Here is a 16,508-nt window from a genome sequence, read left to right as displayed (position 1 = left end):
GCAGCTTCCTCCGACACTGTACGGGACACAGTGGTTGCACCTCAATAAAAAACTGATATTTTAGCACTTTAAGAATTCTCTCTCTTCATGAATCACAGAAAGTATCAAACAGCGTCTGAGGATCCAATTAAACCTCAGCAAATAAGTGAGTGTGTGAGGCAGACTGACCACAGCTGATGCAGCCGATCAGGAGGAGGACGGCGAGCTGGACGCTTTTCATTCTGGACTTAATCCTGGAGGGTGGACGACCTTTAAAGACACAAACCAACAGGTGAAAATCATTCCTTAGTAAGTGAATGCTGACATATTTTAAAGAATGAGGTGGTTACCTGTTTGAGTTTCCTGAAGGATCAGAGAGTCTCTTTAACACCAGTGTCCTCACATACTCCCTTTATACTCCCGTCAGTGACCTCATACAGAACAAACAACCCCTCTCTTCGTTTTGTGTCGGGGCGTGCTTCACCGCGTTGCATCACTTTGTACTTTTCCGCAGTTGTAAAAAGGTTACCGTGGAGTGTTGTGTTCCTGGATCCTGTGGACATCCTGAGTCAGGAATTTTGTTATTGAACTCTGTTTCATCACTTCACGAGTTTTGCATGATTAGTATTTTTGTTGGGTATTTGGGTCACACTGTGTGCACATGAGGTTATACAGGTAAGAGGCAGGTAGAGGACCAGCATGCACCTGGGTGGGCCCCGAGAGGCGCAGCAGGAGCACGGCAGAGCTAAGACCTGATCCTTCAGCAGAGAAAACTTCTCAGGTCCAGGTTTGGGATGAAAGTCTTGAATCAGTGAATTAATATTTGATTTAAAAAAATAAAAAAATCAAAGCCGCTGTGTTTTCGTTCACCATGAGTTTATTGTTTGCACACAATAATATTACAGTATATTTATATTACTCATTATATGATACACATAGAAGTCTAAGATCCACGACATATCAAAAAGTAAAGGATGAAAACAGAGTTAAGAAAATAAGATCACTCGGTATCAATACATCATCTCCCAAAGAGAAATATTGTTCACTGTCACCATGACAACAGTTACAGTACAGAGATCCATAGATTAGAGAGGCTGTAATCGATCAGCAGAGGTCGGGAGAAACGATGTCACGGTTCATCAGAACGATTATGAAGCAGGAAGAAAGTTTGTCTTTTTAAAAGCATTTGTGATTCTTTTGGTCGACTGGATGCTGAACTTTAAAAAATAAAAATAAAAAAAAGAGTGTCAATATTTCAGATTGAGTTTCCTCAGGGAATGTGGTGAAGAGAGAAGATTCAGATGATGAACGTGTGAGATGAACTCGAGTGTCCTGATATGAAAGAATGTCAACCCAAAAAGTCAGGATGGGAATGCTCGTTTCTATCTTTTGAATTTAACGTCCGGGGTTACGATCTGAATCTCATGTAGTGATAAAATAGAAGAAATCGCATTTTAACGAGGCTTTAATCCTCTTCAGAGTTTTTATTCCTCAAACCTGCGATCCTCGATTACAGACGAGCTGCGCTCAACAAGCCGAGTGTGGACGGCGCTCGATGGTTAAAGGTCATTCTGTTCGTTTGATTGGCTCGTGTTTTAAATAAAGGTTAAAACTGTTTAATGCCTCCAGTGGATTCAGTCATCCTGCAGCAAAGTCGTTGTTTTTGTCCCTGATCTGTGAACGATGTCACACACTGAGACGAACAACTGGAGCCTGTCAAGGACAAAAAACAACGACTTCTAGTTTACACACTTTGATCACCAACAGGCTGAAGCAAACTGCCAATATTCTGCTTCCTGTTTGTTATTATTGATCCTAAAAAAGTCCCCAGATTGAAAAAAACAAACAAACATCAGAATGGTCCTTTAGCACCAGAACACCACGGCTCTGTTGAACGCACCTCGGGTCGTTTTTAATCTATGGCAGAACGGGCACACCGGCACTTTGATGGCTAATCAAACGATCACTTGAGGGGAAACGAATAAGGCACGAGCATGCACACTCACACTCACACACACACACACACACACACACACACACACACACACACAGGCGCTCTCACACACACACACACACTTAGATAAACTGCGGTCGTCAAATCAAACGTCGAAGATAAGAAGTCATGTGGTTTCATCTGATTTTTGTACTTTTTGTCTATGAGGTTCTGTTTGTTTTAGAGAAAGCGGTTGTGCAACTTTGGCAACCTAAAAAGATTATTTTTTATCTCATGACGTCGAATAATAACTATCGGCTTATCGGACAACGATACTATAAACACACACACACACACACACACACACTTCTCAGCTGACAGGAGCCCTATTTTTTTGAAGTATATATATTTAAGCCCGGGCAGCGTTCAGACTCTAAACGTGCCGGGTCCAGCTGAGTCAGCACTTACCCACAAACACACACACCTACACACACTCATATTTACACTAAAGCATGCCAATGACACGGCGTTGGCATGACGACGAGTTACAACAGGTAAACATCAGATTTTTTTTAAACTATTTTTTTTTTTTTTTTTTTGCTTTCAAGCTTCAGTCTGAACTTAAACTCGGATCTTTCTGCGCCTTCAGTCACATCGTACTGTTACCACACTAATATTCAGAATGTTTTGGCCGTTTACAAAATAAAAATAAAAATCTACAGCATTTAAAGTTTGGCCGGAAACGAGAAAAAAAGATAGAGAAGTTCCTGACCTCCTTGCAGACTCATGTAACGTTTCAAAAAACTACACCGAGCTACGAAGCTAATGAGTAAAGTAATATCCAAAATGATCAGATCAATTCAGACACAGTAACAAGAAGTCGTTGAAATTAAGGCGCTGGGACGGGAATCAGAACATGAAACAAAGAGTGACTCTGCACCGCCGAGTACAAAAAAGGAAAACGCGCAGAAATACAATTTGGCCTTGGAGGGAAAAGAGGTCGATGCATGCGAGAAAAATGAAATATAAAGTCAGACACGTTGGGAAAACGTAGCTCTAACAGGCTGTCCTCGAGATCAAGAGAAGATCTTTTTAAGAGCACAAACGCGTCTGGAAGTCGTGCTTACTCTCGTTAGTCATCTTTGCATTAAGCTACATTTGCACGCAGGCTTTTAGAAAGTTAAAAAAAGCCTCAGCGTGGTCTCCATCTTTGTTCACATGCAGAAGCAGTGGACCGTCGTCTGTGCAAACGGCGGCTTGATTTCAACGTCGAGTGAAACAGGGAGCTCCAACAGGCGGGTTAAAGTGACAGTACGTTCATTTTGATATCTGATTTAAATATGGTGCATTCCATTTGACCGCAGAAGTTGGAAATTCAGAGGAGCTGCTACGTATGGAAGAGAATATTCAAGATAAGGATCGACTTAGTGTCTGAATGTTTTATCAAAGCCTCAGGCTGATTCTGGTGACGACACAAAGTATTTACAACGATTATAAAATCAATCAGGCGGGGGGAGAGAAACGAAGGCTCGGCTTAAACACCTCCAAACTGTCAAGAACAGCTTCTCGGCTGTCGCAGATTCACGTGGTGGATATATGAAGACAAACGGGCGACAGAGAGGAGGAGATTCTGGGGAAAGTGGCTCGTTCCAGAGCATTCAGGAGCAGAATCTAAAGTTAGAAGGAGGACATACTGGCTGCTGCATTGTTGTCAGAGAAGCCAGCACTTCAACATGTTTCCTTAATGATCAGATAGTAAGGTCATTTGATGATTTAAATCACTACACATCTGACTGATTGGACCTTAAATTACAGATCTGAGCGTCTGCGTGTGTGCATCATTAACTTCACTGCATGGAGATGTGTAAGCTGTTGATCCCGTACCTTTAAAAAAATTAAAAAATAAAGCAACGGTGAGAAAACAACAGATATATAGTTACTAATATAAAAGTAAAGTCATGTATATAAACTAAAGAAGGAGCCATGAAGAGGATATCTGACAGTGTTTTCCCTTAAAGCAGCTCCAGCAGCGCTGTGCTCCGGCTGCAGAGTTACACAGCTGTGTTTTTACTTCTCTTTACTTTAATTACAGTATTTTTTAAAGATTGTCATGATTTGGTACCAAGTTCAGCGTCTGTAAGTTCACCTGAGACTCACACCTCCACCTGCTCTCTTCAGTTTGGTTCCTGTCGTTTTTATTCTGCATCGTCACCCTGCTCGCTCTCTCTCGCTCTTTGTGTCTTTCTGTCAAAGCTGGAGGCTCTTTTTTTTTTTTTGGCACTAAAACAGGAAACAGCAGAGAGACAGACGGACAACAGCACGTCACAGACACACGGAGAAAAGCCTGAGGACCACGAGCGGTTTCAACCTCTCTGCAGAGATCGAAACTTTGACACGGGTACGAACACATGCAGGTCGTTTTTTTTAAAGCGTATGTGGAGCCATGGACGAGTTTGAAGCTGCAGTTCGTGTTGGTTTTTAATGGTCAGCAGACACATCTATCAGTCAGTGAAGAAGCACCTGATTGGTCGGATGCTAAAGACTGAATGAGCAGAAGAAGAGAGGGGAGGGGGGCGTGTAGGTTGTTGTGTGTCTGACTTGTAGAGAGAGACCGCAGGGTGAAGTGGGCGGAGCTTAGGTAAAGACCAGGTGCTGTTGGTCCAGAAGAGCTCTGGTGAAGTTGTTGATTGGACCGATGGCGCTGAGTGACATGGCGTTGTCCCGCCCCCAGAGCAGGTTGGGACCGAACACCACGGCCAGGTTACTGTTGGTCATTTTGTTCACCTCACTGTTGGCCGATACCTAAACACACGGAAACAAGGTGAGTGTTTGTTACACACACACACTGACGTAAAGGTGTGTGTGTGTGTGTGTGTGTGTGTGTGTGTGTGTGTGTGTGTGTGTGTGTGTGTGTGTGTGTGTGTGTGTACCTGTGCCAGGAACATGACGAGGTATCGCAGTGATGCAAAGTTTTCCTCCGGCAGCGACTCCAGCAGCGTCTTCATGACCATCACCTGACTGTCCTCTGACACAGCTGAACTCAACAAACACAGAAATCACAGACGAACCAATCAGAACACGTGGTTATACAGTAAACAGCCACTAGGGGGCAGACGTTGGCTGTGAGCGTCATTTCTCAGAGAATAAAAGAGATAAGAGGTTTGTTTGACGTACAGGCAAAGTTGACGATGTCGTTGTAGAGCTGGTAGGTGAGCAGAGGCTCAGGAAGTTCTCTGAGGAAAGTCTTCAGGATCACAGCCGCCAAGTGGACGTCTTCAATCTCTCGGAAATCCACCGACACGCCTGAAAGACACGAGAGGAGCAAACAAACCTGAAGAAAAAGACTTTTAAATTCTCCCTTCATGCGCCTAAAAAAAAAATCCAGGATACTCGTTTAATTTAATTCTTCTTTCAAAGACTACAAAAGAGTAAAATGTAGTTACTGAAACATGCAATCTGCTCTTATAGGAAGTGAAGTATTCCACACATGCTCCATCAGAAGAGCTGCTTTGGATCACAGTCTGTTAGCTGTCTGCAGCACAGCCGGAAACCTGTGAGCTGATAACAGGACAAACCTCTAACTTGCCCCCACTCCAGTTCTAAAACCGGCCCGTTGATCCGTCAGTACCTGAGTTGTACTTGAGCTGAACGTCCTTCACCAGAGTCACGTTAGCCGAGCGTCTGAAGATCCCCTCGATCTCCAAACCTGAGAAGAAGACACGATGAAGAGCGAGCTGTGTGCAAAGTGAGAGCTCCGACGCTGCGTCATGTTTGTGTTTAAAAACGGGGGAAAGAGAAGAGTTACCTTGCTCTGAGAGGAAACTGATGGTGTCTCTCATCACCATGGGAACACAGTCGTCATCAGGACTCCTCTGTCTGAGCCTGACACACACACACACACACACACACACACACACACACACACACACACACACACACACACACACACACACACACACACACACACACACACACACACACACACACACACACACACACACACACACACACACACACACACACACACACACACACACACACACACACACACACACACACACACACACACACACACACACACACACACACACACACACACACACACACACACACACACACACACACACACACACACACACACACACACACACACACACACACACACACACAGAGGATAAACACCTCAACTAAAACCAGCATATGTTCCAGTAAACTGTAATCTTTCACCTGCAGATCGGCAGACACTCAAAGACTTACAATGTGAGCGGCACTCCAAACACCTGGTTGGGGAGGGGCGGGCTGCGAGGAGGAGACATGGGCGGCTGGGCGCTCGGTTTCAGAGACGACCGCAACTTGTTATCGTAACTGAAATCAGGATACATTTTCAGTTAATTCACCAACATTAAAGTAAATATCAAGGTTTGCACAATGTGTTTGAGGAATGCTTCCATGCTAGAGTATCAACAACATGACGCAGAAAAAGATGCCTTCATGAAGAGACAAAAGCAGCCCTGAGATCGACCAGCAGAGGGCGCTCTGACTAACGGTACTTGGTGATGTCACTGACAAAGAACGCAATGAGACAAAAGGGAAGGCTGTGTCTGAAACCACAGACGTTCATACCAAACATGACGTCACATTGAGGATGTAGGACGGTCTGAAACCATAGTTTGATATTTTGTGTGTGCCAGAAATATGAGTATGAAACAGGAGCACACAGGTCATAATAAACCGCCCCACAATGCACTGCGGCTCTCAGACTATCCAATCACGGGGCTCGCCAGCCAGCCAACTAGCGGCTTGAAGTAAAAGTTGACAGGGTTGAGATTATATCAGGAATCAGAAGAGAAGTGTTTGGAGATGAAGGAGTGTGGAGTGTGTAATCGTCTCTTACTCTTTGACGCGAGCCGGGATGAGCAGCTGCTCGCACTTCACCACGTCCTCCAGCTCGCTCAGGTAACTCACGTAGTTAATCTTCTTGCCGAACTTAAAACTGTAAAGAGAGAAAACAAAAACAGCTGAAAAATAACGCCGCATCACATGTCGTATCACGGATTTAATTCACACTGAGCTGGAAGTGTTTGTTTACTTTTTAGCTCTGACTGGAAAACAGAGAGAAATACCATCGAACGCTCGGTAACACTTTATTTAAACACCAACACCGTTACCGTGGATTCTTTGAAGGAAAACACAAGATTAGGGCAGATGTATCTTGTACCAGTAACTTTGTTTGTGTCTTTAAAAAGTTGAATATACTCTTTCTAACCTCTGAAAAAGAGTTCATTAAAGGACTGTGCCGTGTGTTTAAAAAGAGGGAAACAATTGTAAATGTTGTAATTCCCCAAAGCTGCCACCAGGTGTCACCAGAGCTCTGTTTCACAGTTTGCTCCTCACATAATTGCACACGGCTTCATTTCCTGGAAACACAGGAATTAAATGATCATAATAAAGTAGAAGATGTGAATGATATGAATTCTTATTATTCTTATCTGTTTTATAAATCCTAGAGAGAGTCAGGCAAAGAATAAAACGATGATGGATTTGTCATTAAATATTCTAGAGATGGGCATTGCAAATGAGCTTAGGCTTTAAATGCTGCAGTGTGTGGCAACAGTTTACATGCTCCTTACTTTTCCCCCCCATCAGAGACTTTTAGCTGCATCATGTCTAACATGAGTCAAAAAGACACAGGGAGATAATTTTAGAAAATGAGAAGGACCTGATGAGGGGTTTGAAGAGGATCAGCAGAGTCTTGATGAACATGGTGGGGTGGACGATGTAAAGAGCCTTGATGTTCTTCTTATACCTGAAAACAAAAAACAAACAGATACAGACCATGACACAGAACGTGCAGTAAAGATGAGATAACAGGCTGCGTGCTGTTTTGACTTTAAAATGAGCTCTCAACTTCTGCTCATACTTCTCAAAGAGCTCTCGTTTGTCCTGCATGCAAGCAGCTTCTGACGACGTCTAAAACCTCACGAGTACCCCTGGCAGTGTGTGTTTGTTGTTGTTTTGATTATTAAAGTGTCATAATTGTGATGCATTTCATGCTGCAGTTGGTTACATAACATCTTTTTTTATCGCTTTGTGATGCAAATCAGGAATTCAACACAAACAGTTGGAGCGAGGCTGTGATGCACGGGATTAACGGGCTTCTGTAATCTGACGACAGGAGAAAAACCAACAAGTGTGATGAGTGCAGACGTGTGTGTGTGTGTGTGTGTGTGTGTGTGTGTGTGTGTGTGTGTGTGTGTGTGTGTGTGTGTGTGTGTGTGTGTGTGTGTGTGTGTGTGTGTGTGTGTGTGTGTGTGTGTGTGTGTGTGTGTGTGTGTGTGTGTGTGTGTGTGGTTATTGTGCTGCAGCAGGGCGTCATGTGCACGTGTCTAACCACAGCGGACGGACACGTTCTGAATCAGAAGCTGCAGAATAGTCAAGATATGTCGCACATGGCAACATGAAGAAGTATAGACACATGTCCTCATGGTAAGAAGAACTACAGGTGTCTGCACATGCTCAGTGACGTCTCTGATCTTACTTTCTGTCGAACTCTCGGTACGCTTCTCGTAACCAGCCGAGGGACGGTTTGTTTTCACTGGTCAGCCCGTGGTGGAAATAAATCAGAGTGTAGTCACTTTCAACATACTGGTCCAGAGTTCCTTTAAGGTACCTGTAACGTTAAAAAAAATGCTGTTTTCTCTCTGCACATGGTATTAAAATTGCAAATTTAGATTATTTTTTATCTGAAGAAAGGAGAGGCGTTTGGCGTCTGAAGGAAGCGGTCCGTACATGAGCAGTTTGTGATGGTCCAGTTGGTGCTGTGGAGGCATCCTGCAGGCGTTAAACACGATCACCTTCCTGCCAAAGTTATCATCACCTGCACACACACACACACACAGGGAGGAAGACGTTACTGACATGGTAGAAACCTTGTTATCCTTCTACTATTCACTCCATACTTTCTTTATTTATCTCTATTATGTTGTCCTCCTGTCGCTGCAAAAACATGGAATGATCCTTCACAGATCATGAAGGCGTTCTCATTTTAAATTCTGCTGATTAACCTGAAAAATGTGGCCGTAAGAATTAAAAAATAAAAGCCAAACATCTCTGTTTAAATCATGACGGGACAAATGGAGGATTGTGATTGGACGACTGACCGGCCACTTCGATGATCTGGTGCCGGGCGATGTCATAGAAGGGGTGGTCCCAGGGCAGGTGAGGAGAGCTGGCATCGAAGGGCTGGGAGAGGTCGGTCTCTGAAACACACACACACACACCAACATTTAAAAAGCTCGCACAGAAGAGACTGAGAGGAATGTTTGAAAGTCTTCCTGCTGCGTCCACCTTTAATCCTGTGTTTTTTAAATGTATCAGCAGGTTTCCTTCTTTCCTGGAAATGTCTCTGGATGCATTTTTGTTCTTGAAATATCTCCTGGAATTCTAGTTTTATTTGTCCGAGAGTTCTGGTATTTTCTGTTTTTTTAAAGGTTTATTTTTGGAGCTTTTGATGCCTTTATTTGGAGATAGGACTAGAAAGAGACAGAATCCAGGGAGAGAGAGCGAGCGTGTGAATAGCGATTTGACCCTCCCTGACGAACAGTGCGGCCCGATTTGAAAGCGTAAATATTAAAAACGTTTAACCTAAAACAGCCGTCATCGTTGTCTTCAGAGCAACAACACTCCAATAAAGACATCTCCAGTGATTTCACCGAGCAGGACGATGGATGCCTTCACTGATTGGAATAATTGTGGTTTTAATTTTTGTTGCGTTTGATGCAAGTTAACCATTTAAAATACATCAAAACACAACAACAACACAAACGTTTGGTCTACGGCAGCAGTAGAGCAGCTCCTGTGTTCTGTAAGATAACATCAGTGTTTCTGTCGAGGGACTGTGGTGTGTTGGTAGAGAGTGATGTAACAGCTGGTTGTGGTTTAAAATAAGTCATCTTCCTCTTTAACTAAAAGGTCTGTCTCTGCAGAGATCGTCTCTGTAACGTTGTCAGACACTCAGAATAAGTGACAAGAACAACAAACGACAGAGAGAACGACTTTTAGAGGACACATGTTTCTGCAGAGGATTACGGGAGGAAATCCAAAACGGTTAGCTCCCTTTTAGTCGTTAAGACCCCAACATATGGAAAAGTAATTCCCAGGTTTTAAAATATTGGAATTCCTTGTTAAATTTATCCCCTAAAGGTGGATTTTGAAAGTCAGTAAAAAGCTTAAGGGTGAGGTGGAGTCACGTTCCTACATGTTCAGGCGTGCAGCGTTTAAATCTCTCTCTCACCTGACTTGCTGAGAGTCGACTCGTCGGCGGGCCACTGCTGGTCCTCTATGGTGGCCAGCTTGAGCTGTCCTAACTGGGCGGTCGCAGGGTCTTCGCCCAGATCCACCAGCAGCTCTGAAGACATCACACGCGCTGCAGGACAGGCACTACACGCACCCACTCACAAACACAAATGCAGCAACTTCCCCACTGAAGCAACGGCAGTCCTGAAAGAGAAAAATACACCTCAGATCAGTTTGATATGACGACATTTTTAAACCTTATCTGCTCAGAGACGTTGCCTCTTAAGTGATTCTGCACTGTCATGTCAGTATGCACCGGGAAGTTAGTATTCAGCATCGTCGGGTTATAAAAAAAGGTTTTCTTCCGACTTATTCAGCTGTAAAAAAACACAGAATCTTTTTATGAATGATCTTTGTTTCTTCAGACTCAGAGCTCGTGTATTAGACGGCAGCAGAGTCAAACTGCACATGCTCAGTACGACCATCAGAGAGAGGAATGATACTACAGCCGTGTGTGTTGTATCTCTGATGTCTGACTGTAGTTTACACACACACACACACACACACACACTGCCTGCAGCTTCTCCACAACAAACTGAGCAGCTCAGTGAGCTGAACACATAATACCCCGTCTTCAAACTAATGACCGCGTGTCTCTTCCTCTTCTCACACATTAACTCTCTCCTCCTTTTCTACACTCACACTTCCTCGTTTATCCACCATCCCCCTCCCATTCGCCCCCCAACCCCCCACGTTCTCTCTCCTCTGTGATGTTATGCTGGCTGACAGCATGTTGCTTTAAATAAATATTGCTCCTAACCAACAGAAACGGTCAGCACACAAATGCTGACCACCGACACACGCTGACAAAGAAAAATCAACTGTTAGCACACAGTGTGCTGGTTTTCCTGTAACCGAGGTTCCAACAGGGAGGATTCCGAGAAGGATTTTAGATGATGTAGACACTAACCGGTTCCTCTTTTTCTTTTTTTATCTCTTTGTATTCCTGAATGCAGAATTAAAAATTAGCTTAGCCTGAGGTCAAACTGAAACACGCAACAGCAGCGAGAGGAGATGGTTGAGGGGTTATTTCACCCTGAGGGCGGAGCCTAGAGTTCATGAGGTAACAACAGGGAACTGAGAATGTATGAACACATCCATCATTCAAACAATGATCGATGGGATGAAAAAACTAGGCGAGTAGGAGAGGAATGAATCCATCAGAAAATACAGGCAGCCTCCAGCACTCACTGTTTCAATAGCACAAATATATTGGCAATTTCTGATCATGAAAACAAGAAACTACCCAATAATGGGTGTGCAGGACTTCTATTTTTGTTGCCATGGCATTCAAACAGGTCACGATATCTTCTTTTGTTTTTTACTAAAATATCAGAGTTTAAAATCCGGCTCACAGGACGACCCTTTGACATTTGGACGGTCTAAATCACAACCACATAGAGGACAACAGAGACTACATCACGTGCTTATATTTTTAAAAGCTATAAAAGTTATATAAGTTATAAAAAAACACTTGACCAGGAAGTATTTCATCGAGACAGTGGCGTCTTTCTTTTCTCTTCACAGCTCGCAAACCACATCCTCTCTAATCTGTCTGATGTGTCACAGCGTCACCTCATCATCATCACGTTACTGCGTCTGACAGAATCCACATCAGACCAGTTGGCCACATCACAACAGGAGTGTCTGTGAGTGCGACCACACAATGAGAGGTTAAACACACACACACACACACACACACACACACTGGCCTGCTCCGAGCCTCGCTGAGCAGAAGCCGTTTTGTAAAAGCTGTGTTGTCCCTGTTCAAACTGAAACTCTAGGCTGCATGAAGGAGGTTGAACAGCGGCGTGCTGGCTCTGCTTTCTGTTATTTTGGTCTGTACAGCAGCACACATGCATTTGTAATCTTAACCAGCTTAATGTGGATAAAAGGCTGCAGCTAAGGCTTCTGTGAAACTCATTAATTGCCCGTTGTTTTGACGATTAAGCGTTTAATCTCTCAGTCTATGAAATGTTAGAAATCTGCAAAGGCTGCCAAAAACATTTAAGAAGCTTGAGAGACTAAAGGTTTGTCATATCTTGTTAAAAATCAATCAGTTATGAAAACATCTGGAGATTCATTTTCCTTCCATCGATTCATTTTTGCAGCTCTAACGTGGAAACCATCGGAGGTTACGTGACGACGCTGAAGCTGGAACTCTGACCACAAAGTAACCGCGTCATTAAAATTGTGATTACATTAAAGATCATCCAAAATGCAGATTTTAAAGCTACACAAACACTTAATCTGTGTTTTCATGCACACACATAAAGCGTGTTCAGTCAGTCAACATCCTGCTGCTGCATATATGAAAATCAAACAAGAGGATTCCTCGCCGTCAGCCCGTCAGTTCTAATCTAATAATGCACACATCAACACTTTAACATCCACATGCCTGTAGACAATACAACACAGGGTCAGCCAGTTCAACAGTCAGTTCAACAGTGCGCCATCCTGTGCAAAACCTGTCTGCAGGTGACAATGTTTGCGGATCATGTTGCAGTATAACCTTCCTCAAACACGCACACACACAGTCGTTGTATGTTCAAGTTCGAGTTTGCAGAAGGGCTCCAGCAGCAGCAGCAGCAGCAGCAGCACCCTGCCCCCTTCATCCCTCCTCCTCTATCACATCTCTGCAGAGCTGCAGAGGAAAGCAGCTTAGTCAAATCATCCCTCAGGGTGCAGGGGACTGGTTCCCCAGCAAAAAAAAAAAGAAAAGAAAAGGGAAAAATCAACGACACTGCAGAGGAAAAACCTCCAGAATCTCTGTGTCCTTTAAAAAGAGAGAGAGAGACAGGCAGGAGGAAAGGCCTGCTGCTGCTGTTGCTCATTAGTTCACTCTCATCCTTCAGCTCTTTATGGCGTAGCTGCTTCAGGAGACAGGCAGTGCTGCTAGCAGTTCTGTTTGAATACTTCCTAAATGGCATAAACACAGCGGATGACAGGGATGTAACAGAACACGATACAAGAGTTTTAAACTTTGATACAACTGTAGTAAAAAATCCTGATATGGATACTTGAGCTGGGTGGTTTGGGAGTGATTCTTTCTGCTCTCTCTGTTTCTCTGCGGAGCACGACATTGATTATGGACCCTTCAAGCAGCAGAACGAACACAGGTATGAGAGTCGAGCACGAGGTGAAAAGAAGGTCACATGTTAGTCTGGGAATCCGACATAAAAAAAATAAGATATAACGACCATTCCCTCTAGGTTTTGGCTGACGTATCACGTTTTACAAGCATGCCAGAACAGCGAGGTACCTTTGACCTTTATCCACCAAAATCGAGACGGTTAATCCCCAAAGCTGAAAAAGACGTGCCAGATTTAAGGACATTCCCTTCGTTTGTTCCTCCTCAGACTGGGACGTTATGATGCATCAGTGAAGTTGACATTTTTGGTTAAATAAATGTCACCATTTATTTTATCATCCAATCAGATATTTTAGTGGCACCATCACGCCTCATCTTAGACTCTAAACTGTAGATCATTTGTGAAGCACAGCAGCTCTTCTAACGAGAGGTGGGCCTGCAGCACTTTGACCATATTATGTTTTAATCCTGTTTTCTTTTCCAATATCCTCGGGACTCTGGAGCAACACTCTTAAAGCATTAGTTTGTTAACTGGAAGGACCAGCTATGAGACTAATTAGATTAACAAAATAACAACCAAGAAACGATCGCCTGATTAAGAGGGAAAACACATTTAACTGCTTGTTGAAACACAAAAGTCTGAATTTATGGCAATAAATAAGAATTAATAAGGATGAACTTGTTGTAAACAAGCCGTAATTATTCACTCGTCGTGTGTAGAGCTTTCCGATTGGAAAGAGAAGTTGGTGCACTCGCTGTGCTTTACTCAGATGAAACATCCACATGCCTCTGTCGCCACGTTTTTATGAGACTCTTAAATTTGTTAAGAGATATCCGTGTGTCTAATTTTAACTTATCACAAGGAAGAGCATGAAGATGGTTTTGCACGATGGAGAGCAAAGGATTTATTTTTTGTAATCCTTGATTTAACCAGAGTACTTCTAAAAGCACTGCTCTTTTTTTTTTCCACCATCACATCTGGAATCTACCGACTACAGCACATCTACAGTCTGATCTCTCTGCACATGCAACATGAAAAGAGGCCCTTTGACGTTGAGTACTGAGGGCCTCGCTCAAGGACAGCGGCCAACACAAGCCAGCTGCTATAACCTCCAGGTCCTGACTGAGCCTGCACAACATGACAAATATATACAAACAGGATATGTGATGTGCAATGTTTAAAATTGAGATAATGTGACAAATGCAGCAACATGGAGAAGTGCATATAACTCTCTCTCTCTCTCTCTGTCTGCTGTTCCTCATAATAAACACAACACGTATCTGCAAAATCCAAAACAGATAGACCATCCAAACTGGCTCCACTTAATCTGAGAGAAGCTGCTTCAAACAGGCGTGAGAACTTGGTCATGCGAGATAATACGTCTGTGATGGCATTCAAGAAAAGTGAGAGTTAACATTTCTGCATTTTAAATAGCTCTGTATCAAAAAAAAGCAAATTTATCTGTCTCTAATAAAAAAAAAACCTGAAGGGCAGAACATTTCTGAAGCACAACAGAAACCTTACTGCAGAAATTAAAGCTTCTGAGTGCCTTTTTATAACCATTTATGTGATCTAATGAATTAAGTAATCGTAGATTTAATATATGCAATATTTAAGTGGAACCTTCTGATTGAGAAAATGTAATACTTTAAGATTAAAAAAAAGATGTTAGGGATGATAAAGCAAGGACGCATTAAATTAGCAGATTTTTAAATGGGGTTTGGTGCACGGGTCACACTAAACAGGATGCTGCTGGAAACAAGGCAGCTTCTGATAGATTTAATCAACGCCGATATCTCAAGTAGAACCTTCTGATTTGGGAAAAAGTGACATTTTCTGATTTAAAACAGACGATAAGGGCAACAAAGTAAGGGCATGTTCAATAAGCGGATTTTTAAGTGGGATTTGGTGCACGGCTCACTCTAAACAGGATGCTGCTGGAAACAAGGCAGCTTCTGATAGATTTAATCAACGCCGATATCTCCAGTAGAACCTTCTGATTCAGAAAATGTAATACTTTAAGTTTAAAAAAAGATGTTAAGGATGATAAAGTAAGGGCATGTTAAATTGGCTGATTTTTAAATGGGGTTTGGTGCGCCGCTCTCTCCAAACAGCATGAGGCTGCTAAACAGAGTCTCTTCTGATGTGTTTGCTGATATAAGCAACAAGTGATAAGTCAGGTAGATGCCTTATATTACCTTTACACCCCCCCAAAAAAACAAAAAACACTAAAACAATCACATCCGTTATTCTAAAACAGCAAATTTAAAGAGGCTAACTTGATAAGCTAATATTAGCAGTCAGCATTATCGGGATGTAACGGTTCATTTAGCAAAATATGTTCAGAATGATAAGGTAACATTTAATAAAAGGAGTTTATATACTATGCAGGTATTCATTTATTAAGAGAAAGTCTTTAATTAGGTAAACACAAGTGAAGCAAATCAATGTAAGCAAAACAAATTAGCCCCGTGAGACTGAAACGACCTAAAGCAGGAGACCTCCGAGGCTACGTGCCTCTAAAATGAACGTTAAGCTTCATGTAAGTAAACAAAAGTAACATTTAAATGTTTTAAATACCGCAATTAGTCGCTTTGTAATCGCCCGATGTGCTTTGTTGCCTCCGTAGTCGTCGTAGAGTTGACAGTTGACAGCAACAATCAGCGTCAACACCTCTTCCGGTTGTGCCGTGTCAAAATAAGAGCGCTCCTTGGAGCTGGGCGCCCTCTAGTGGCTGAAAGTGATATTACAATTATATTACAATATAAGAAATAGGATAGAATAGGATAATACTTTATTGATCCAAGTAAGCTCAAAATACACATTAAACAGATAAGATGAATAAAAATAAAAATAGTGCAAAAAACAAGTACAAAATGAATGATGAAGTTAACTATGCATGGAATTGAGACAGTATTTGCAGGGAATGACAAGATAAAGTGACAAGTATGATTAAACCGCAGAGAAGACAGCAAGTAATGTAAAACAACAGAGAAGAGAAAAGAAAAGAAGAAATAGAAAAGAAATAGAATCAATGTTGTGTTATTAAGATAATCCTTTATTTATCCCACAACGGGGAAATTTACAGTGTTACAGCAGCAAAGAGCAAAGATTGCAAACAGAAAGTGAACACAGTACAATTTAAATTA

The 16,508-nt window shown here is 42.6% G+C and overlaps 1 protein-coding gene across 2 annotated transcripts; it reads right to left on the bottom strand.

Moving 5' to 3' along the window:
* Positions 1–838: 838 nt before the first annotated feature.
* arhgap1 (Rho GTPase activating protein 1) lies at positions 839–16,040 on the bottom strand. 2 transcript variants are annotated; one of them, XM_061032147.1, is made up of 13 exons: positions 15,940–16,040; positions 10,206–10,411; positions 9,073–9,171; positions 8,702–8,789; positions 8,451–8,582; positions 7,632–7,718; positions 6,807–6,905; positions 6,170–6,277; positions 5,718–5,794; positions 5,541–5,618; positions 5,087–5,215; positions 4,843–4,946; positions 839–4,714 (listed from the first exon to the last, which is right to left on the bottom strand). In XM_061032147.1, exons 2-13 carry the CDS (start codon positions 10,327–10,329, stop codon positions 4,547–4,549), a joined length of 1,293 nt encoding a protein of 430 aa, XP_060888130.1. In that variant the 5' UTR covers positions 10,330–10,411; positions 15,940–16,040; the 3' UTR covers positions 839–4,546. The 2 variants fall into 2 exon arrangements, with proteins under 2 accessions (XP_060888130.1, XP_060888129.1); XM_061032146.1 differs by having other exon boundaries at positions 10,206–10,394.
* Between the last annotated feature and the right edge of the window lie 468 nt (positions 16,041–16,508).

Source organism: Labrus mixtus, chromosome 24, assembly GCF_963584025.1.
Source record: "Labrus mixtus chromosome 24, fLabMix1.1, whole genome shotgun sequence".
Lineage (NCBI taxonomy): Eukaryota > Metazoa > Chordata > Actinopteri > Labriformes > Labridae > Labrus > Labrus mixtus.
This window is presented reverse-complemented; position numbering and strand designations above follow the sequence as displayed.

Excerpts from the sequence above, each read along its gene's own strand:
- arhgap1 (XM_061032147.1), bottom strand. The coding sequence starts at position 10,329 with ATGTCTTCAGAGCTGCTGGTGGATCTGGGCGAAGACCCTGCGACCGCC. Across the intron at positions 5,216-5,540 it reads TCAGCTCAAGTACAACTCAG|GCGTGTCGGTGGATTTCCGA; the intron begins GTACTGACGGAT and ends CGTGTCTTTCAG. Across the intron at positions 4,947-5,086 it reads CGACATCGTCAACTTTGCCT|CTGTGTCAGAGGACAGTCAG; the intron begins GTACGTCAAACA and ends TGTTGAGTTCAG.